Here is a 25,195-nt window from a genome sequence, read left to right on the forward strand (position 1 = left end):
TCTATACTTTATCCAGTCTTTTATTTGTCCTAAGTAGGATTGTTCTAAACCACACCTTCTGTCAGTAAGACAGTTTCAGGAAGTGGCACATGCTAAAGTACTTTCCACATTGGATACTATATACTTTATAATAAGAAAACTTCACCTGAAAATTTTTAAATGAAAATCGTGCCATTGTATTTAAGTAATACAATCTGTCTCTCTCTCTCTCTTTTTTTTTTTTTTTTTGGCAGCCATAAAATTGAGTGTAAATAGCCATGAAATAGGAAGTTTTTTTCTAAAATGCATTTTAAACTAGTATCTAAATAATCTGAAGTTTGTGCTCTTTTCCCTTAGATTTCCAGCTTGTTTAAAGATTTTTAGGCACATGAGTTATTGCAGAATATTAAATTGATCATTGGCTTCATAATTATAATCTTCTTTCTAAATGTTATTCAGTTCAGTTCAGTCTCTCAGTCGTGTCCGACTCTTTGTGACCCCATAAATCGCAGCACGCCAGGCCTCCCTGTCCATCACAGACTCCCGGAGTTTACTCAAACTCATGCCCATCAAGTCGGTGATGCCATCCAGCCATCTCATCCTCTGTCGTCCCCTTCTCCTCCTGCCCCCAGTCCCTCCCAGCATCAGGGTCTTTTCGAACGAGTCAACTCTTCTCATGAGGTGGCCAAAGTATTGGAGTTTCAGCTTCAGCATCAGTCCTTCCAATGAACACCCAGGACTTATCTCCTTCAGGATGGACTGGTTGGATCTCCTTGCAGTCCAAGGGACTCTCAAGAGTCTTCTCCAACACCATAGTTCAAAAGCATTAATTTTTCGGTGCTCAGCTTTCTTCATAGTCCAACTCTCACATCCATATATGACCACTGGAAAAACCATAGCCTTGACTAGACAGACCTTTGTTGGCAAAGTAATGTCTCTACTTTTTAATATGCTGTCTAGCTTGGTCATAACTTTCCTTCCGAGGAATAAGCGTCTTTTAATTTAATGGCTGCAGTCACCATCTGCAGTGATTTTGGAGCCCTTAAAAACAAAATCTGACACTGTTTCCACTGTCTCCCCATCTATTTCCCATGAGGTGATGGGACCAGATGCCATGATCTTAGTTTTCTGAATGTTGAGCTTTACACCAACTTTTTCAGTCTCCTCTTTCACTTTCATCAAGAGTTTTTTCAGTTCCTCTTCACTCTCTGCCATAAGGGTGGTGTCATCTGCATATCTGAGGTTATTGATATTAGGACATTTTATTTACTATATTCTAAATCGTTATGCAAAAGTTCTTATTCTAGGTCTTTCTATCCAATTTGTATTCTGGACATTGTACATTTTTACTAATATAGACTGTTATTCTGTTTCTCTGGCTCATTTAAAGGAGAATGATGCAGTTTCAAAAATATAAAACAAAATAGGTAAACTTGTTTAATGTTTCATTCTTTTCAGGCAGCATCCAGATTTTCTCAGTTCTTTCTCTGCAGTGCCACTGAATGCCATCAGCATTTCATATCTTTCTGCTCTCACTGTCCTGTCCTAATAAATCTTCTCAGGTCTGAATAATCCTTCGCTTCATACTGTACCAGGAAGTGTTTTGTCATTATGTAGTTTTGAAGGCAACAGAGTAAGTCAGTGTAGATTTTAGAGCAGAACAAATCACTCAGATTTTTGCTTTAAAGTGAAAGGAAAACCTTCCTGGGAAGTCATATCAGTGTCATGAATATGATACGTTGATTTCATTTGGCAGAGCACTTAGAGTTTTAAAACTGATATAACTTAGAGTTGGTTTCATCTTTTTCCTCTTTACAGTATATTTGTAACCTATCTAGATAAAAATTCTGTTTTAAAATTGTACTCTAAAATTTAAAAATTGTCATTTTCTTGTGCTTTAAATGTCCCTTTTCAAAAGATGATTTCAAATTATTTACTTAGGAGATACTTTAATAACTTTCTTTGAGAGATGTGAATGCATGCTTTTGGGGTTTTGTTAGTCAGATATATTTAAGAATTCAAGTATTCAGGAAAGTATTATTTCTTGGTGTTATGAGTACATTCAGAAATGTGCTTATATGTGAAAGGTCTGAGTCTAAACACTCGAGATCACTAATAGGATATTAAGATGAAAAAGAAAAGGGGTCAAGAAATTGATGAAAAGACTTCAGCCTTACGAATCAGTGAGTGCAAATTTAAACAATGAGATCACACTGTTAAAATTAGAATGTTTGATAATACCAAATTTATTAATAGATAAGGGTATGAATTTGGCCTTGGAGTACCAAATGAAGCAGGGCAAAGGCTAACAGAATTTTGCCAAGAAAACATACTGGACATAGCTGACACCCTCTTCCAACAACACAAGAGAAGACTCTACACCTGGACATCACCAGATGTTCAACACCGAAATCAGATTGATTATATTCTTTGCAGCCAAAGATGGAGAAGCTCTCATACAGTCAGCAAAAACAAGACCAGGAGCTGACTGTGGCTCAGATCATGAACTCCTTATTGCAAAGTTCAGACTTAAATTGAAGAAAGCAGGGAAAACCACTAGACCACTCAGGTATGACCTAAATCAGACCCCTAGTACTCTTGCCTGGAAAATCCCATGGACGTAGAAGCCTGGTAGGCTACAGTCCATGGGGTTGCAAAGAGTCAGACACGACTGAGCAACTTCTCTTTCTTTCTTTCTATGATTACACAGTGGAAGTGACAAATAGATTCAAGGGATTAGATCTGATAGAGTGCCTGAAGAACTATGAATGGAGGTTCATGATGTTGTACAGGAGGCAGAGATCAAGACCATCCCCAAGAAAAGAAATGCAAAAAGGCAAAATGGTTGTCTGAGGAGGCCTTACAAATATCTGAGAAAAGAAGAGAAGCTAAGGGCAAAGGAGAAAAGGGAAGATATACCCATTTGAATGTAGAGTTCTAAAAATAGAAGAAATAAGAAAGCCTTCCTTGGTGATCAATGCAAAGAAATAGAGGAAAACAATAGAATGGGAAAGACTAGAGATCTCTTCAAGAGAATTAGAGATACCAAGGGGACATTTCATGCAAAGATGGGCACAGTAAAGGACAGAAATGGTATGGACCTAACAGAAGCAGAAGATATTGAGAAGACGTGGCAAGAATACACAGAAGAACTGTACAAAAAAGATCTCCACGACCCAGATAATCACGATGGTGTGATCACTCATGTAGAGCCAGACATCCTGCAATTCGAAGTCAAGTGGGCCTTAGGAAGCATCACTATGAACAAAGCTAGTGGAGGTGATGGGATTCCAGTTGAGCTATTTTAAATCCTATAAGATGATGCTGTGAAAGTGTTGCACTTAGTATGCCAGCAAATTTGGAAAACTCAGCAGTGGCCGCAGGACTGGAAAAGGTCAGTTTTCCTTCCAGTCCCAAAGAAAGGCAATGCCAAAGAATGTTCAAACTACCACACAATTGGACTCATCTCACATGCTATCAAAGTAATGCTGAAAATTCTCCAAGCCAGGCTTCAGCAGTACGTGAACCGTGAACTTCCAGATGTTCAAGATGAACTTAGAAAAGGCAGAGGAACCAGAGATCAAATTGCCAAAGCAAGAGAGTTGCAGAAAAACATCTACTTCTGCTTTATTGACTAGGCCAAAGCCTTTGTGTAGATCACAGTAAACTGTGGAAAATTTTGAAAGAGATGGGCATACCAGACCACCTCACCTGCCTCTTGAGAAACCTATATGCAGATCAAGAAGCAAAAGTTAGAACCCTACATGGAACAACAGATTGGTTCCAAATCGGGAAAGGAGTACGTCAAGGCTGTATGTTGTCACCCTGCTTATTTAACTCACATGCAGAGTACATCATGTGATATGCTGGGCTGGATGAAGCACAAGGTAGAATCAAGATTGTGGGGAAAAGTATCAATAACCTCAGATATGCAGATGACACCACCCTTATGGCAGAAAGTGAAGAAGAACTGAAGACCCTTTTGATGAAAGTGAAAGCGGAGAGTGAAAAAGTTGGCTTAAAACTCAGCATTCAGAAAACTAAGATCATGGCATCTCATCCCATCACTTCATGGCAAATAGATGGGGAAACAATGGAAGCAGTGACAGATTTTATTTTTCTGGGCTCCAAATTAACTGCAGATGGTGACTACAGCCATGAAATTAAAAGACCCTTGCTCCTTGGAAGAAAAGTTATAACCAACCTAGACAGCGTATTCAAAAGCAGAGACATTACTTTGCCAATAAGAGTCTGTCTAGTCAGAGGTATGGTTTTTCCAGTAGTCATGTATGTGTGAGTTGGATTTGAGAGTTCGACTATAAAGAAAGCTGAGCACTGAAGAACTGATGCTTTTGAACTATGGTGTTGGAGAAGACTCTTGAGAGTGCCTTGGACTGCAGGGAGATCCAACCAGTCCATCCTAAAGGAGATCAGTCCTGAATATTCATTGTAAGGACTGATGTTGAAGCTGAAACTCCAGAGTTTGGCCCCCTGATGCAAAGAACTGACTCATTGGAAAAGACCCTGATGCTGGGAAAGACTGAAGGCAGGAGGAGAAGGGGATGACAGAGGATGAGATGGTTGAATGGCATCACCAAGTTGATGGGCCTGAGTTTTAATTGAAAGCTATTTTAATTTTAACATGCATGTAAAAAGATGCATGTCCTATGATTTGGAAATTCCACTTCAAGCATTTCCTCTGACTTAGAGGAACGCTTGAAAATATGCACATGTATGTGTATATATGTTTGTTCATTGGAGCATTGTTTATAACATTGAAAGTCTAGATTGTCTGAATGTTCCATAGTGGAGATAGCTAACTTGCTGTTCAGCAGCTTCGAAAGAATGCCTCCAAGGATTAATCCTTCATCTTCAGTATTCCATACCATCAGGGTTCACTGGACCTATTTTTCAGCTTTTGAGTTTTTTAAAGGTCTTGCAAAGAACAAAGAGAAAATTTACTTTTCTTTTATTTTAAAGGAGAATAAAATTTATTCAGTCTTATATTCACCAGATGGGCCCACTGGACCCTTTTATAACTCTAAAATGCATTTTCAGATCTTTAATAATTTTTATCTTGTAAGAAGGAAGCTGGAAATACAGAAATGAGATAGAAGTCACTGTCACATCATTCTTCATTTTGCTCATTGTATTTGCCAAACAGTTACATCATCTTTCAAGAAGATATAAAAGTAAACTGGCGATGCCACTGTTTTAGTTTGTTTCTGACTTGGAGTGAATACAGTTGAGAATTCAGAATTTTTCTCTTTTCACTCATAATAGCAAAAAGAAAAAAACTGACAAAAGACATTTCATTTCATTATTAGATTATTCAAAACATGAATTTGAAGAGAAGGATAGCAGTGCTCTAGATACTAATGATAGGAGAAGGCAATGGCAACCCACTCCACTTCTCTTGCCTGGAAAATCCCATGGATGGAAGAGCCTGGTAGGCTGCAGTCCATGGGGTTGTGAAGAGTTGGACACGACTGAGTAACTTCACTTTCACTTTTCACCCTCATGCATTGGAGAAGGAAATGGCAACCCACTCTAGTGTTCTTGCCTGGAGAATCCCAGGGACGGAGGAGCCTGATGGACTGCCATCGATGGGGTCACACAGGGGCGGACACGACTGAAATGACTTAGCAGCAGCAGCAGATACTAATGATGGTAGTGAAATTTCTTGTATAAAACAAAATCTCAGATTATGAGTGTGCAGATAATATATCTTAGGTGTGTGTGGATAATATATTTGTGAGGGCAAAGTGAAATGGAGTATTCTTATCCAGTTTGTTATTCCAAAAGATGCACCCATCATGCAGTACTTAGTGACAAGAATTGGAACCATCGTGATTTGCTAAAAACACATATGAGAGTATTCTTTTATGATATTTGTGTCCTAAAATTTTGATACTGTTTGCTTGGGGATAGGTGCGAAAGCAGGAGAGTGAAAGAAAATAGATGATATAAAATAAAAGTACTCATTTGCTTGATTATTCTAATTGTCTTTATAAATACAGATATGAAAATGTTTTGTAATTATGAAGCAAAGAAGATAGCTGTCTTCTCTTTAACAAAATTATGAACTTTAAAAGATTTCAAAAAGTTCTTCAAACAATGCATTTTCATTGCAAATGGGAGAAGAACCAGAAATAAGGATAAGCTAGAACCTATTAGAAATGTATTGAACTTTAGACTTAGTATTTATAAGTGAATATCGTCCATGTGCCTGCATGACAGCTGATGAACTGTTATTTAGATTCATAGTGTGTTGCCCATTCCAGGTATGTTGTTTAGTCACTAAGTTGTGTCCAACTCTTCTGTGACCCCATGGATTGTAGCCTGCCAGACACCTCGGTCCGTGGGATTTCCCATGCAAGAATGCTGGAATGGGGTTGTCATTTCCTTCTTCAGGGGATCTTCCTGACCCAGAGTTTGAACCTGGGTCTCCTGCACTGGCAGGAGGATTCCTTACCACTGAACCACCAGGGAAGTCCTATATGTGCTTTAAAAACCTGGAAAATATGGAATAAAAATTTGAAATTTGCTATGTTTGGATTCTTATTCATTGTCATGACATTTTCCCCTATTATTTTTTTCTCAATTCTACATAATACTTATAAAATAACTTAGAAAGTTTTAAAGAAATAAAATGACAGAGTCCATTGGACCCACATGGTAAATGGTGAAGTCTGTATCAAGGACTATTAAGGGGAGAAAAAAGTAGTTGTGGAATGATAAATTACGGTATGATTCTTGGTTTTTGTTGTTGTTTGTTTATTTTTTAAGAAGAAATCAGAAAGTGATACACTGAGTTTATGGAGACTTAAATGCATAGAAGAACATTGGGAGAGGTAGACACCAAACTGGAAAAGGTAGACACCAAACTGCTCTCAGTGGAACCCTCTGGGGAGGAGACTGAGAGAAGGCTGATGGTCACAAGAGCTTGGATAAATCGATGAAGTTATCAGTAAAAACAGAAATATAAAACCTTAAAAAACAAACAAGGCAAATAAACATTTTTTATATAAAAAAAAAGTAAAAGATACTAAAGACCATAGAAAGATGTTTTAATTAAACAAAATGTGAAACTTTTAGGTCATTCTGTCCCCAGGTCCAACATACAATTTATATTAATGTAATAATCTATAAATAATTTTGCATGATTTTTAAAATTTTGTTTATTGCTTAAAATGATTTAAGTAGCAATAATCTGAACTAATTCTTTTTTTTTTTAATGAATATATCTTAGAGAGTAGTAGAAAAAGAAAAAAAGAAAAAGGATCTTATAAGGGAGATCTCAGTTTTCTAAAGTTTGTGCTTCAGAGCACTGTAATTGTCATAATTGTCTTTCCAGTTCTGATTCTACATTTGAGTTTAAACTTTTATACTCAGCCTTGTCCTGAGCATATGTTCTTAAAGTCCATGTTTAAGGTTTGGTTATGTGTCTGACAGACTGTCCAGAAAAATCTTCATGCTTTTTGAGATATTTTAAAAGTCTCTTTCCTTTGCCTTGTCAATTGAGACATGCTTCTTCTCGCAGACCAACTCTACAAGAAGAAAGGAAAATCCTAATAAAGAATGGCCGGCACCCTGTGATTGACGTGCTCCTGGGAGAGCAGGACCAGTTTGTTCCCAACAGTACCGATTTGTCAGTAAGTACCGCATCATGTCAAAAATAGGCTGAAGGTGATAACTTTGACCTTGAACTTTTTGACCTTGATGTTTTAAAAATTTACCCAAGTTTTACCTTTGGCTTTAAGTCAACTAACCCATGACCGTAGTTTTATATTCAACACCATATATGGAGTCAGTGCTATTTCCAATGAAAGATTATCCATAGAGGGAACAATTTAGCAACTAAAAGATTAGCCTTAATTAGTTATTCTTGGTAACCCAGCAAAAATATTTTATATTTTTAAATGCCCACAGATGCTAATGGAGAGGAATCACACCATGATTTTGCAAATTCCTGTTGGTGTATAGTATAGGCTGTCTCATGGTCTGTTGTCACATGTTTTGTGAAAGGATCACAGATGCTTCAGCTGATTTCAGTGATAAGAATTTTTGTCATTAAGAAAAAAAAGAATTTTTGTTGTATGGGCTAGGGTTCCCTTGTAGAACATTCATGATTTACAGTATTTATTCAACTCACACATACTTACTGAGTACCTATCTAGCACCAGGTAGTGAAACAGAGTATTAGGACAGACAGTAGAAAGCAAGACAGAAGTATTGCCTGCCTCTAGAGAGCTTGTGGTCTAGCAGAGAAGACAGATTATTACAATGTGACTCGGTCAGGCCAGGATTCAGGAGACTGGGTGTCACAGAGCATGTAGCAGATTGACGTCACCCAGTGTTAGAGAAAGTGCTTTGGAAGCTTTCCCAGGGATGAGATACTGACTGAAGAGAGAGTGAGTCAGTGCAGACCAGGGAAATGGAGACGAGTATTCCAGGGCAGGAGCCAGGATGGTAGAGTCTGGGGCAGCGCTGGTGGGTTCAGAGAACTGAAAGATGTCGCGTAAGGTTGGGGCATAGAATATAAAGAAAAAGTGTCAGAAATAAGGAAGAGGCCAACTTGTTTAAAGCCGTGTTAAGGAGTTTAAAAGTTTTTATTTTTTTATTTTTCCTAAAGGATTGAGAATGCTAGCAAAAGAGTGTTGAAGCCTGCAGAAAAAAGTGAACTTGTGTGTGTATGTTTGTTACACCGAGTTACCTTGTCCATGATAAACAGAGCCATGCACTAATTCAAGTGATAAGGGTAATTTTACTCAGTAATATTGTTGCATAGGAAAAAGAGTCTAGCTTGAACTGAGTACAGTTTGTGCAGAGATGTTTTTGTTCGTTCAGTCACTAACTCGTGTCCGACTCTTTGCCACCCCATGGACTATAGCACACCAGGCTCCTCTGTCCTCCACTGTGTCCCAGAGTTTGCTCAAATTCATGTCCGTTGAGTCGGTGTTGCCTTCTAACCACCTCCTCTGCCGCCCTTTCAGGGATGACTAGGGGTCTTAAAGTAAGAATGAGCAAGTAGGGAGGAGGGCTGGGCCTGGGCAGGTTCAAAGAAGTGGAAACAGAAAAATTGAGAAAAGGGGTTGGTTAATGTGAAACCCTTCTGGGTTTCATAACTGGCAGCTGTTGCTGATCCCCTCCCGTGGGGACTGAGAAGGACAGTGAGAGTTACTCCATGGATGTTTGCATTTCAGAGAGGCTCCACACACAGTTCTAAGTGGTGGAAGACTTACCTCTTAAAGGGGTTAGAGAAAAGATTTATAACCAGAGGATTTATGAAGTAACTGCTCAAAAAGTAGGTTTGATGTCTATCTTTCACTAGGTTTTGGCTGGAACAAATACAAATTCTTTCCTGGCAGTGTTGTGCTTTTGTAAGCAGGGACTTTAATGGGGACTGGGATCATCCCAAGATTGTGGCCTTGAGCTGTTAAATAGAACTATATGCTGGCTTTTGTTCTGGTCTCTTAGTGGGGAGGGAATGAAATCATTTGTGCCGAGAGGGTTGCAGCTGTTATAGGCCAAGATTGGGATGGAGTGGGCTCAGAGGAGCCTGACTAGCATTTGATCAAGGAGGGAGTCTCTGTCAACACAGTGAAATTATCTGGTGATGAGATGAAAGAATTAGCATGGAAGGAGTCACTAAGTGAGGGAGGTTGTATTGGAGAATGAGGCTCCTGAATTCCAGATTCCAGAGGCAGTGTGCTGGGTGATGGAAAGATCCCAGGGATGGCCATGGAAGGTGAGCAGAAGTACAGGAGGTCTTTGCCCAGGGATGGCCATGGATGGTGAGTAGCAGAAGTGGAGGAGGTCTTTGGAGATGAGGAGATGGAGGAACAGCTTTTGAGAAAGAGGCATCCATAGGCATGTTGAAATTGTCCAAACAACTTGATTTGTAGTGGAATGTGAAGGTGGTCCAGGTGTCAGAGATTCCAAGAGGTGGAGACTTGATGAGCTGGAGGTAGATGTAGATGCCTGTGGTGAAGACAAGTAGAGATGGTAAGGCTCTAAAGAAACAGATATGGGAGAACCTTTGAACCCTGAGATACAAATGATAGGATGTGGCAAAAAGCTCATCCTTAAAATGAGAGAACCACAGGGGAGTAACCGCCAGCTTTCAGCTCAAGTCAATGTGTGAAGGAAACGTTAAGTAAGGAGGTTAGAAACATAGAAGTCTTGGGGGATTTTTCAGAGGACAGTGAGAAAATTGAAATGTAGGGAATCAGTTGGAGATTAGGTCAGACAAAGGAAACCCAGAAGAGCAAAGCAGTTGGGAATATCACAGAATATTCCATCTTGGGCTGTGAGCAAGGGTGACAGAGATGTGATCCTGCTAAATTTGATTGACCACAAGGGTGGGGCAAGTAAAAGGAAATACTTTGAATTGTATCTAGTTTAATAATACATTTTTGATATTGCTGACAGAAAAAAAATGCACAATGTGAGAGCTGTGCATTAAGTTTTATGTGGGGCAAAATGAGGACTATAGCCCAGGAGATAGCGTTTCAGATAGCTCCGAGGAACTGCTCCAGAGACATGGGGGAAGGCCATTGTTATGTATGATTTTAGTGAAGTGGGGTATGTGCAGCCAAGCACACATTTTGGCAGATGCTTACTGCTAGTCACAAAGAGCAGATGTCACCATTAATGATTTTAGTGCTTTTCTAGATATGAGGAGATGTAAGAATTGGGCTCAAAATCTTTTCTGGCAAATAAGCTATCTAAAGGCCTGGTCTGCCAGTTTTTCCCAAAGCCCAGAGTACCTGATTCCTGATCTCCACCCTGAACTCCTTTCAGGGTGTGTTGGAGAACAGCAGCTGCAGCGGTTTATGATTTAGTCCTTATAGAGGCAGATGGAAGGTGGCAATTTTTAGCTGGCAGTATCATACAAAAACTTGGAGTAGTACATAACCAGATCTCTGATGTCTGTAAACATGTTTATTCTCCTTAGAGAATTTGTAAGTTGCTTGATATATCAAACCAAGTTAACAGACACTAATATATCTATTGTGTTTTATAGGAAGTCTCTGTGAACATAAGAATTCCTTTTTTAGTGTCCATGATACTGGTAAGGTGTAGCTTTTCTTGAGAAAATAATACAGCTGTTCCACTTAGTACCTTGGTTTACTTATAAATCACTTGAAACATCATTTCCTATTATTATTCCCATCCCCGTAAACACCAGTCAGCTTGATCTCAAGTATGTTATTCTTGACACTGAATTTTTATTTTTGTTTCCTTTTCATTCCCCTCCTTTCTTTTAAGTAATTTATTACACTATTTAAAACAGCAAAATTTGAGAAACTAAATTAGCCTAATGACAGGGATGTTTGAAAGAAATGTTGAACTCTTGTATTTAAATTTTTACAAAATAAATGGAGCGATTTATTCCAGCAAGCACTTCAGAATATTCCAGAATATTCATTTCTTTTACATATGCTTTTTCTAACTTGAGTAGGAGTTGATATAGAACTGTTGCTATGGCGAAGTACAGTCTTTTTTGCAGGGTATAAATTTCTATATAGGGATAGTGTTGAAGAAGAACTTACTATGTAAAACTCAATTTTAAATATTTTATAGGTGTTAATTATAAAATATACTCTGAAAATAATTTCCTGAAAGTCAGGTGGCATTATTGCTTTTGACAGACATATAATTTTAAGAAATAGTCTTTTGTACATGTAATTATGAGTGTGCTTTTCTGGATCTGTATTATATGAACTCATTATAATGTTTCTAAACAAGCCAAGTTACTGCCCACTTTTCCTCAGCCAGTTTTAAGAATACTTATTTTTTTAGATACCCAACACTGAACAAAGGTTTGCCGTATAGCACAGGGAGCTATAGTCAGTATCTTGTAATAACCTATAATGGAAAATAATCTGAAAAATAATATATGTGTATGTGTATAACTGAAGAATACTCATTTTTTCACATTTCACAATCTTGCATTGATTTACAAATTTTTTGCTAGCATTGTTTTATGAATATTTTATTCTTATAGATTTTAACACAATTACTTTGTGTCAATATTGTGCTTGAATTTAGGCTTACAAAGAAGAGATATAATATCTCTAATCTGGTGTGAAATTGATCCAATTAAATTAACACCAGTAGAGTACTTATAAAGGCTATCAGGGACCTAATGGGCTATCCAGTAGAAAAAATTGCAACAGACTTGAACAGGTGTATCAAAGTAGAGGATATCCAAATGGTCAATAAACAAACTAACATTTTTTTAAACTGCTATATTGGAGGAAAGAATCAAATATTAGCAAAGAATCAAATAGGAAGTGTGGGGTACTTGTGGGACATTTGGTGGAGATCCCAAAATGAAGGTGGATATAAAAGCCAGGAGAGAGGGCTGAGATGAAGTTAGGGGTTTAACAGTGATCATGGTGCATGTTCAGGGAGCTTAGATTCTGGGTCTGTCTCTCAGGGAGATTGTATAAACAAACACTAAAGAAGGCTGAGGAAAAAGCCTTCTCAAGCATTGACATGAAAGGAGTCATTTCACTGAAAGCGGGTTTAAATGAAGAGAACTTTTCAAGTATCTTTTAAATATATCCCTACCTAATGTTTAGCATTTAGTTATTGTTTCATCTGAACATCAAAAAAATAAAAATACAAAAAAAATTTTTTAAAGTTGCTGTTGTATATTTCTTTTTAGCCTTTAAGACCTCGCTCTGCTGCATCTTCTAGGAAACCTTGTTTGATTTCTGCAAGCATAATCAAAAGGAATACACTTTTAAACCCTCTTTTTTGGGTTCCCTTCCCCGACTCCTTACATAATCTTGAGTAATTGTAGATTTAGCAGCCACTGGATCTGCCCACCTCCAGTTTATTCTCCACTCTGCAGCCACAGGGCTTTTCCTAACCTGTCATATCACTCCCTCATTTGAATTAATGCTGAAAATTCCAGCCGTACAGCTCCCAAGCTACTGCTCCTCTAGGACTTGGCAGATGGTCTTCCCTCAGCCCAGAATGTCATCTTCCCCCACACCGTCCACACCCATCTCCCACACACCCACGTCGCACGCCGTCCACCCTCCAGCTCCTGCTTGTTCCTTAACTGTGGTCTTGGTGTCACAGCCTGACTAAGGCTTCCCTCCCAAAGCTGGGATGGGTCCCCCCGTCGCATGCCCACAACACTCTATATTTCTCCCTCGTTTAGTCTTTATCCCACTAAATTGTAATTGCCTTTTTTTGGGTTTGTGGTTGCCAGTGGCTTATAAGCTTAAAGAGAACAGGGGCTTTGCTTCTCTTTAGTTGTAACATACTGTCAGTCGCAGTTCTCTGGCACATAGCAGGCATCCAATCAGATTTGTTAAATAAAAAAGGATTAGCTTTGAAGTCTTGAGCAGTCGCCAAGTCTTACTTTAAATTTGTGCTTTTTTTCCTTCACAAAATGTTATTTTTCAGGATATCATATTAGGAGTTCACAATTCATACAGTCATTATACTGAAGAACTAGAGGGGATATTAGGGATCATTTGGTGTGACCACTTCTTCATACTTGTGAGTAAACCAAGGCCCAGAAAGGGGAATCGACTTGCTGGGGGTTTCTAAAGTCAAATAGTCATGACCTGTTTCCCAAAACATGTATTCTAAGGCAAGCCAGTGCTTTTCACTTCACAGCACACCAAGAAAATGATTACAGTGCTGGTACACTGGAGGAAAACGTTGCTCAGAGCAAAATGAGGTTGGCCCAAGGGCTCTGACTGCGCCAGCCCCACCTGCCACTTTGCAGGTCAATGTTTTAGAACACCTGTAACCTTTGAGGCAGTCCAAGACGCAGTATGTGAAGACATACTGCTACCGACCAGGGTTCTTGGGCTCCTTAATCAATAGAAATTGTTAAGAGGCCAGGCATGGCTTTATTGGAGCCCCTGCAGCAGCAGTGGAGAGTGATAAAAAGCAAGTTTCCCTTGCTTGCTCAAGGGAGCTGAGCTGGTTCCCTTATATGGGGTGAGTGTAGGGGTGTGTCCAGGGTCAGGCCAGAGGGGGAGCTTAGGTGGTTTGCCCACCCCTTTGTTGGTGTTGTATGCAGGGGGCATGCGCAGTACCCTTGTTTTGCTCCTGGCCTTCAGAAGTGGCAGTTGGATTTTTGGTCTCTTTGTACGTTATTGTCCATAATTTGTGTTTGCACGCAGTTATTTATGGTCCCTTATAGTTTCTTTGTATTTAACAAAATATAACACTCAAAGAGATATTTGTCCAGGTGCAAGCACTATAGCAAAGTATCCCAGATCCCAGACCCCAGCCTCTCTCAGTACTGCTTGGCAAACTCCACCATAACCTACTGTAATCTCAGGAGTTTTTGCATTTTAAGCCAAATGACTTTGTAATGGATGAATTTTTTAAAACTATTTATTTTGTATTGGGGTGTAGCTGATTAACAAACAGTGCTGTGATGGTTTTAGGTGGCCACAGCAAAGGAATTCAGCCATACATATACATGTATCCATTCTCTTCCAAACTCCCCTCTCATCCAGGCTGCCACGTAACATTGAGCAGAGTTCCATGTGCTATAGAGTAGATCCTTGTTGTTCATGTAGTGGATAGATTTTTGATAGAAATCAAAAGTGGGGGTATTTGTTTGTGTTTTTTTTTTTAAATATAAATAATATAAAGTTATTGGGAAGGAGAAAGGGGAAGATATAGTTGGTGCCTTCTAAATTTCTAAGGAGGAGAGTCAGTCAAATGCAAAGCAGAAAGATTCCCAGGAAGTGCTGGAACCCTGTGTATCTGTGTAACCCAAGGGAAACCCACAGCCCAGAGGACAGTCTTATCTTTCCTCCACCATCTCCCGGAGCTTGCTCAAACTCATGTCCATTGAGTAGGTAATGCCATCCAGCCATCTCATCCTCTGTCATCCCTTTCTCCTCCCGTCTTCAGTCTTTACCAGCATCAGGGTCTTTTCCAGTGAGTCAGTTCTTCGCATCAAGTAGCCAAAGTATTGGAGCTTCAGCTTCAGCATCAGTCCTTCCAGTGAATATTCAGGGTTGATTTCCTTTAGGATGGACTGCAGTCCAAGGGACTTGCAAGCGTCTTCTTCAACACCACTGTATTGTATTAGGTACATAAATATTAATGAGTGTTATAGCTTCTTCTTGTATTGATTTCTCTTTTTTTATTTCTTTGTCATTGTATAATACCCTTTTTTTGTCTTTTGTTACTATAGACCTTGTTTCAGTCTATTTAGTCTGATATAAATATTGCTACCTCCACTCTCTTGTTTTCATTTGTGTGAAATAGCTCTTTCTCACCCTCACGTTCAATATGTGTGTCTCTTTATCTCTGAAGCAAGTCTTCTGTAGGCAGCAAATAGATGAATCCTTACTTTAAAAATCTCATTAGCCACACTATGTGTTTTGACTGGAGCATTTAGCTCGTTGACATTTAAAGCAATTATTGGTAGGGGGCTTCCCAGGTGGCTCAGTGGGTTAAGAATCCACCTGCATCGCAGCAGACACAGAAGACTCAAGTCTGATCCCCGGAGGAGGGCATGACAGCTCACTCTGATACTCTTGCCTCGAGAATCCCATGGACAGAGGAGCCTGACGGGCTACAGTCCATAGAGTCACAAAGAGTCAGACACTATTGATGCGACTGAGCACACACGCACATGTGCTTATTGTCATTGCTGTTTTGTTAATTGCTTTCTGATTGTTTTTGTAGTTCATCTGTTCTCTTATTATTTTACCTACCTTTGGTTTGATGATTCCTACTTAGTGTTACGCTTGTGTTCCTTTCTCTCTAATTTTTGTTTATTTATTGTAAGATTTTGATTTGTGGTTACCTTGGGGTTTATTTATGTTGCTAGGTTTCTTTAGGCCTTCCTGTTTGTCCCATTGGCTTTCTAAGGAGCTCACGGGACTTGTCTTCCTGGTATTGTACTCCAGGGTTGGGGCTCCGAGTATGTGGCTTGACCTGCTCACTCCCCAGGAAGGATCCCTTTTCTCTTCTGTGGCCTTTCCTAGGGGCCTAGATTCTGACCTGATGACTTTTCTTCTTTTCCTACCTGATTCTTTGTGATCTTTCTATTTCTTTTTATTGAAGTATAGTTGATTTTCAATGTTTCACATGTACAGCAAAGTGATACAGTTTTTTTTTACATCTATCTCTGTATATAGATATATATGTATATCTGTGTGTTTGACTATCTACCGTTATTAATCCCCACCACCTCTTCCCCTTTGGTAACCATAAATTTGTTTTCTGGGTCTGTGAGTCTATTGTGTTTTGTAATAAGCTCATTTGTATCATTTTTGAAGATTCTCTTTATGGATCTTTCTTACAGCTTTGGTTGTACGAAGTCTTTTCTGCCAATCTCTAGTTTATTTTCAGTAAGAATCACTATAAATGTGTTTTTCACATAACATAATCATCAGATATATTGTTAATGATTGAAGGAAACATTAATGGCATTTGAATGTTGTTTTCTGTCACTTCTGTCTTCTGTCTCCTTTCTTCCTGATTCTGAAACAGTGAGTTAAAGAAGGACATTTTGTATAACTGCTTTAAAAAAAAAATAATCAATGTTTTTTCTTACTCTTTTTTTAATTAATTTTTTATTGGAGTATAGTTGATTTATAGTGTTGTACTAATTTCTGCTCTTCAGCAAAGTGAATCAGTTATACATACATATGTATCTATGCTTTTTTAGATTCTATTCCCATACAGGTCATTTCATAGTATTGAATAGAGTTCCCTGTGCTATGCATTAGGTTCTTAATAGGTTATCTATTCTATATATAAGTGTGTATATATCAGTCCTGATCTTCCAGTTTATCCCGCCCTCACCACCCCCCACTGTAACGACGCGTTTGTTTTCTACATCTGTGACTCAACTTCTGTTTCGTAAATAGGTTCATTTGTACTATTTCTTTAGATTCTGCATAAAAATGATATCATATGATATTTGTCTTTGTCTGACTTACGTCACTCAGTATGACAATCTCTGGGTTCATTCACATTGCTACAAATGGCATTATTTTGTTCTTTTTTATGGTGGAGTAACATTTCATTGTGTGTATATATATATATATATATATATATATATATATATATATATATATATATACTACATCTTCTTTATCCATTCCTCCAGTGATGGACATTTAGGTTGCTTCCACATCTTGGCTATCGTAAATAGTTCTGCAGTGAACATTGGTGTGCATGTATCTTTTGGAATTATTATTTTCTCTAGATATTTGGCCACGATTGGGATTGCTGGATCATATGGTAGTTCTATTTTTAGTTTTTTAAGGAACCTTCATACTGTTCTCCATAGTGACTGTATCAGTTCACATTCCCACCAACAGTGTAGGAGGATTCCCTTTTCTTCACAACCTCTCCAGCATTTGTTTTCTGTAGACTTTTTTATGGTGGCCATTCTGACTGGTATGAGGTGGTACCTCATAGTTTTGATTTGTATTTCTCTAACACTTTTGACCATCTTTTCATGTGCCTGTTGGCTATCTGTATATCTTCTTTGGAGAATGTTTATTTAGGTCTTCTGCCCATTTTTCACTTGTGTTATTTGGTTTTTGTTATTGAATTGTATGAACTGCTTGTATACTTTGGAAATTAACCCTTATTGGTCACTTTGCAAATATTTTCTCCCATTCTGTGGGTTTTCTTTTCGTTTTGTCGATGGTTTCCTTTGCTGTGCAAAAGCCTTTAAGTTTCATTAGGTCCCATTTGTTTATTTTTGTTTTTATTTTTGTTACTCTAGGAGGTAGATCAGAAAAGATCTTGCTGTGATTTATGTCAGAAAATATTCTGCCTATATTCTCCTTTAAGAGTTTTATAGTATCCAGTTTTACATTTAGGTCTTTCATCCATTTTGAGTTCATTTTTGTGTGTGGTATTAGAGAATATTCTAATTTAATTCTTTTATATGTAACTATCCGGTTTTCCCAGCACCGCTTATTGAAGAGACTATCTTCTTTGTATACTCTTGCCTCCTTTGTTATAGATTAGTAACATAAAACTCTTCACAGTTTGAGTGTCAAGGATAATCACTTTTTAAACTGTTTTGTGATACAGAATGTTCCTGTTTCTTTTCCTGTCTCTCACTCATCTTCATTGATTGCACTACTCAGCTTTCAAGGCCCCCAAAATGCTACTGCCTCCTTAAAGCCTTCCCCATCTGGCCAGAAATAATTTCTATTCTAGCACTTTCTCTGTTCCTTAAAAAAAAAAAATTCTCATCATATAATACTTTTTGGTACATGGGTGTAGTGGGAAAGTGTCTAAACATGATGGGAGAGGTAAATTCAAATCCTACTTTGCTGTTAAGTGTGCTGTCATCTCAGATAGGCCACCGTCCTCACTGGGTCTTGATTTCGTCATCCACAAAGTGCAGGGGTTGGGCTGAGTAACTGCTAGCTCTCAGTGGGATGTAAATTAGAAGGCATATAGATGTCAGAAAGATTTGGACTTTTATCTTGGTATCTTAGCATGCAGCCTATATTCTCCAGCCTCATTCTCCCCCTTTCTGTTTGAAATGTACCTGGAGTTAAAAGTACAAGAATTTGGCTGAGAGCTTGCCTGGACGGAGCTTTCACTAAGGAGTCTTTTACTGTAACAGTCTATTTTAAAAAAATTATTTATTATAATTATTGGTTGTGATGGGGCTTCATTGCTGTGCGTGAGCTTTCTCTAGTTGTGGCAAGTAGGGGCTTCTCTCTACTGCAGTGCGTGTTCTCATTGTGATGCCTTCTCTTGTTGCAGAGTAACCAGGCTCTTGGGCTCGGGCTCAATAGTTGTGGCACACAGGCTTAGTTGCTCCACAGCATGTGAGATCTTCCTGGACCAGAGATCGAACCCATTTTCCCTGCATTGGCAGGTGGAGTCTTTACCACTGGACCACCAGGGAAGTCCTCTTACTATGATGTGCCATTGATTGATGTTTTCAGGGAATAAAACACTTTGAAACTGTCAAACTTTTCATCAGTCTGTAACTATTATATAAATAGTTCTACCATGATTCTTTTTAGAGGATGGATGTCAATATCTGTACCTGTCAAGGAAGAAGACAGTTTTTGCAGAAAATTAGCTGATATTCAAGTCTTGAAAATTAACATTAGACAACTTTTCTTTCCCCTTCTTTGCATCTCATGACTTCATGGATACTGATGATCATCACTGTAGTTTATCCAGTGAGGAATCCAAGGATGCTGGCCCAGAGCTAGGGGAGCACTCCTCCTATTTAGCAGTGACTGTGATTTCTTGTCACTGAGGGGAGCTTCCCTTTGAGACATCTGTCAGGATGTTAGCTACTGTAGTAGCTCTGTGTTACTGGGCAAGGTACGTAGCTTTTCCAGGCCTTTCTTCCCATGTTACAGGTGAAGAAAGAAAGGCTTGGAGAAGCTAAGTACAAAGAATTGATTTCTGTATATCCGTTGGCTCTGAAATAAAAAAATTAAAAGCTTTGCTACCCTGTATTGAAGGAGAGATGAAGTATTCAAGGAACATGTACATGAAGATGTCGTTCTAAACAACAGCAGTTTCTCTGTAGTTAAGTGTAGAAGAAAAATGTCATTCCTCTTGAAAATAATAGGAAGTACCAGATTTGCTTATCCATTTTTCACTAACTTAACATGCAATTTAAATCCAAAGGAAAGTAACATTTCTATCTGTGTAAGTGCCATCATTTCAGTTTAGTTCTGTTCAGTTGCTCAGTCATGTCTGACTCTTTGCGACCCCATGCACACACATGCTTGTTTTACTTATCAAACTCTTCCAGTAAGTTTCACATTTGACTCTTACATTGTCTAAGGCAAAATAACTTTCATTTACATTCGTTCATTTTTTCTGTTTCAGATACTCTAGAGTGTGTTGCAACTTTTTTCTTCATGTGGCTTAGTTCTAAGAAACAGTGATTTACAAAAATTGTTACAGTGTTTACAATTTTGAAGGAATTTCACATTATTTTTTTTTTTAGTTAAATTTCACAAAATTTGAGTAAGGCCAGGATTTCTATTATTCATTCTTACAGATGAAAAGATGAGATTGTACCTTGTTAATGAAAGTCATTTCATACTGACAAACCTAGGCAGCATATTAAAAAGCAGAGACACACACTTTGCCGACAGTCTGTCTAGTCAAAGCTGTGGTTTTTCCAGTAGTCATGTATGGATGTGAGAGTTGTACGATGGGGAAAGCTGAGCACTGAAGAATTGATGCTTTTGAACTGTGGTGTTGGAGAAGACTCTTGAGAGTCCCTTGGACTTCGAGGAGTCAAACCAGTCCATCCTAGAGGAAATCAGTCCTGAATAGTCATTGGAAGGACTGATGCTGAAGCTGAAAGTCCAATACTTTGTTTACCTGATGCGAAAAACTGACTCATTTGAAAAGACCCTGATGCTGGGAAAGATCAAAGGCAGGAGAAGGGGACGACAGAGGATAAGATGGTTGGATGGCATCACCAACTCGATGGGCATGAGTTTGAGCAGGTTTTGGGACAGGGAAGCCTGGCGAGCTGCAGTCCATGAGGTCGCAAAGAGTCGGACACGACTGAGCGACTGAACTGAACTGACTCAAAGCCAGAAACCGATTCTGTGTTCTAAATACAAATGCTGTTTTCTGTTTATTTTGCTGTATCACTGTAGATCTTATTTACTAAGGTATTTGGTTATTAAATTAAGATTTTTTAAGATACTCGGTCAAATTATTGATTCTCTTTGGAAGGAAAAACAGAATTGAAGAATAAATATAATTAGTCTTATTTTTTAAGATGTTAGAAAGAGTAAGGTGTCTACAAGATAAAAGGTGTTCATTTCCCTTTTTCTCATAGCTTCCCTTCCCTAAATTACTGATTTAAACAAAAATTCAACTCCCACATTTCCATTGGTCACCTCTTGTGCTCATCGAGTTGGGTAGTTCCGCTTCAGGCAGCTCCATAAACCGTGCCTTCACGGGGGACCTTAGCATGGCGGGAGGAACGCTTCTGTGGGCTGTCTCCTTTGTGCTGTATTCCTTCACTTTCCATTATGTGCTTTTCTGTAGTACTTGTTTTTTGTGTAATACACGAACAAGTCCAAATAACAAAATGTCATCTGAAACTTAAATGAATTTTTTGTAAGTTACACTCGTGTGTTTGTAAAGAGTTACTTGATTGTTCATGATTATCCATGAATAAATAATTAAATCTTAAGGTAATTCACTTAAATAACTTTTAACTACCTGATATTTCAAACAAAGGAAAAGGTACAGAAAACAATATAATAGATACTCATTTACCCTTCACTCAAATATCATAAAGACTGACATTTTGTAAAAATTTAGGTTTTTTTTTGAAGTGAGTAAAAGATTACACATACAGCTAAGGCCATGTGTAATTAACTGCCATCTCTTTTCCTCCCTCTTCACCTCCTATCCTCACTATTATCCTGGTATTATTTATTATCTTTATGGATGGTTTTTATTCTTTTATTTGATGTAGATGTATCTTAATATAATATAATTATTTTTGTATATCCTTAAGCTGTACATATATATACCCCAGTGAAAGATTCTTATTATAGTCTACATTGTAAATAATTGTTTCAGCCATTATACAAAGTAGATGAATTCGTTTTCCTAATGATAGACAATTAGACTTTTTCTTTTTTTTTTTGTCTATTATGAATACTAACAGTTTTACAGTGAACAGCTTTATAAATGTCCTTTTGAGTGCTTGTGTATTTTCCTAGATTTCTATAAGGGGAATCGCTTGTCATGTAGACCAGTAAATGGGCTCTTTAGCTTCAGTAAACATTTCCAAATTGCTGTCCACATTCTTGCCAACATGCTATGTAAGCAAACTTTTAAACTTTTTGATAGTATGATGAATGTAAAAAGTTATTTCTTAAAAATTATTCCTTCAGAAATTTTCACCACTGATATTTCTTTTTTTATTTTCTCATGTGACTGTGAGGAATAGCTTGTAGTTCCCTTGAAAAATGTTGCTGATTTCATTTTCCTTTGCCTGATAAATACTTTTTGGCCTTTGTGTTTCTTTTTTCTATATATAACGCATTTATGTCCTTTGCCTATTTTTCCATTGTTTTGATGGCTCTAATAAGTAGGAGCACTGCTTCTTTGTTATATGCCTTTTCATTTTGTGTTTGGTGACTTCTTTCAATAACAGAGGTTTTAAAAATTTAATCAAACATATTAGTCTTTTCCTGTATGGTTTATATTTTTATGTTGCTTATACTATCTTGTCAATAAATTATTCCCCACCTTCATGTCACTAAGTTGTTCTTCCATGTTTTCTTCTAAAAGATTGTTTGCTTTTCATTTTTTTTCTTTCACCCATCTAGATTGATTTACAGGCTGTGTGAGATTCAAGCCTGACTCTTAATATATGGATACCCAGTTATCCCACCATTGTTTATTGAACATGGCATCTGTTTTACTTATTTGTAATCCTAACTCTCACATATACCACGTGCCAGTATAGGTTTGTGTCCAGACTTTATGTCCAGGCTGTATGTTTGTGTCCATTACTTCTCTGTTTACCTGTTTGGAAAGCAGGACTGCACTGTTAATTACTGTAGCTTTACAAAGTCTCTTCTCCCAGCTGTGCTTCTTCAAAGTTGAATTGACTTAACTCTATCAATTTCAGAATTAACTTCTACATTGTATCGCATGGTAGGTTAATTTGTGAGAATGTATTCATTTCCTTTTGAAGATAACCTTTATTGAAACATAACATACAGAATTAGGTACAAATCACAAGTGTACAGCTTAATGAATTTTCACAAAGTGTACCCATTCAAGTATCCAAAACCAGATCAAGAAATAGAACAATAGCTTGGGAATGAACACATTCTAAAATCTCCACTTGTAGAGTAAGGGAGGGCCTCCCAGTAACTCCTTCCCCTCTAAAGGGTAACCACTCTCCTAATTTCTTTTACCAAAGAATAATAATTTGGTTATTTTTGTTCTCATTTTTGAGCTTTATATAATAGAAACATACAATATATATTCTTTGTGTCTGGCTTCTTTGATTCAACATTGGTTTTATGTGATTCATCCTTTTTTTTTTGCATATTGCTTATTTATATTGTCATAGAGAATTTCATTGTATAAATATATAACTTTTCTGTTCTCTTGATAAACATTTGAGATACTTCCACTTTAGTACTGTTATGAAAGTATTGCTGTGAACATTCTTTTACATGTTTTTTTAAAAGAAAAAGTACATCATGTACATTTCTGTTGGACATGTAACTAGGAGCAGAATTGTTCAGGTATGTCTACTTTCAGCTTTAGTAGACTCTCCCAAGCAGTTTTCCAAAATAGTATACAATTTACTCCCCTAATAACAGTATATAAAAATTCTAGTTGTCCTACATCTTTGCCAAAGCTTAATACTGACAGTTTTTGGTTTTAACTGTAGCCATTTAGTGAAGTAATGCTGTCTCCCTGATTTGGTTTGTGTTTTCTTAATGATTTAAAGTAGACTGTCCTCTTAATGGTCATTTGTGTTTTTTTCTGCTGTCATTTAAATTTTTTTTTCTCTACCATTTTTCTTGAAGTTTGTCTTTCTTTTGGTTTGTGGGAGTTTGTTATGTACACTGCATTCAAGTCTTTGGGAAATATATAGTCCATATATCATATATTCTGTAATTTTTTATTCTCTTAATGACATCTTTTGATCAATGTTATTGTTGTTGTTCAGTCGCTAAGTCATGTCCATCTCTCTGTGACCCCATGGACTGCAGCATGCCACACTCCGCTGTCCTCCACTATCTCCTGGAGTTGGCTCAAGTTCATGTTCATTGAGTCGGTGATGCTGTCTAACCCGTCTTATCCTCTGCCATCCTCTTCTCCTTTTGCCTTCAGTCTTTCCCAGAAGCAGTCTTTTCCAGTGAGTTGGCTCTTTGCATCAGGTGGCCAGAGTGTTGGAGCTTCAGCTTTAGCATCAGTCCTTCCAGTGAATATTCAGGGCTGATTTCCTTTAGAATTGACTGGTTTGATCTCCTCACAGTCCAAGGGACTCTCAAGTGTCTTCTCCAACACCACAGTTCAAAAGCATCAAGCCTTCAAAAGCTTTTATAAATTTGTTTTAAAAGAAACCTTGTTTTTACTGTTTACCTTTTTCAATTTCTTTCAATAATATTTTGTAGTTTTCTCTGTAGAAATCTTGTTCATTGTATTAGGTTTATTCCTAGATATTTGATTTCTTTTGATACTGTGGTAAATTAGATCATTTAAAAAACTTCCAATTACTTGTTGATAAAATGTAGAAATAATGTTGGCATTTGAATACTGAACTTGTACCTAAAGTGCTTACTCATTTCATTTGTAGATTCTAATAATTTTCATAGATCACTGGTAACATAGTAATGACATATAGGAATGATGACAATTTCATTATTCTCTTTCTAATCCTTATACCTTTTGTTTCCTTTTCCTGCATTTTTAAAAATGAATGGATATTTGATTTCTTTATTTTGTTAATGTGGTGAATTACATTAATTGGCTTTTGAATATTATACCAACCTTATTTTCCTCAAAAATCCTAAATGGTTTATGTATCTTTGGATTGTCTTATTAATATTTTATTGAGGAGTCTTGTATATGTATTTGTGGATGAAGTTGACCTGTAAGTTTTCTTTCTTGTAATGCTCTTGTCAGGTTTTGGTGTCAAGATCATGGTGACTTTCAGAAATGATTTGGGAAGAGATCCCTCTTGTTCTGTTCTCTAGAATAGTTTTTGTAAGATTGGCACTATTTTTTCTTCAATCATTCAGTCGTGTCCAACTCTTTCCAACCCCATGGAGTGCAGCACACCAGGCTTCCCTGTCCCTAGTGGGAAAGTTATCTCAAACTTTGGTTTGGGTTTTCTTGTTGAAGGACTTTTAATTACAGATTTAAAATCTTTAATATATACTGGATTATGTTCTATTTATTATATTATTTTTATCAATTTTTAAAAAGAACCCTGCTCATTTAATCTGAATTTTCAAAGCATTTCATATGCCAAATGTTTGTTTATAATAGGCTTATTATTTTTTAACATCTGTAGAAAAATTTTAAAATTTTTGATCATAAGTTTTATCATTTAGGGCTTCCCTGGTGGCTCAGAGGGTAAAGAATCTGCCTGCAATGTGGGAGACTTGTGGGTTCAATCCCTGGGTTGGGTAGAGTCCCTGGAGAAAGGGTTGGCAACCCAGTCCAGTATTCTTGCCTGGAGAATTCCATG

At 37.6% G+C, this 25,195-nt stretch overlaps 1 protein-coding gene across 5 annotated transcripts in view; it reads left to right on the forward strand.

Annotated features, from left to right (window-relative positions):
- MSH3 (mutS homolog 3) overlaps window positions 1–25,195 on the forward strand; it is a 173,911-nt gene that overhangs the window by 111,035 nt on the left and 37,681 nt on the right. For all 5 annotated transcript variants that reach the window (XM_061151922.1, XM_061151923.1, XM_061151925.1 and 2 more), the window contains exon 19: window positions 7,523–7,634. In XM_061151922.1, coding sequence (XP_061007905.1) covers window positions 7,523–7,634 — 112 coding nt within the window. The remainder of the gene's footprint in view (window positions 1–7,522; window positions 7,635–25,195) is intronic.

Source organism: Dama dama, chromosome 9, assembly GCF_033118175.1.
Source record: "Dama dama isolate Ldn47 chromosome 9, ASM3311817v1, whole genome shotgun sequence".
Lineage (NCBI taxonomy): Eukaryota > Metazoa > Chordata > Mammalia > Artiodactyla > Cervidae > Dama > Dama dama.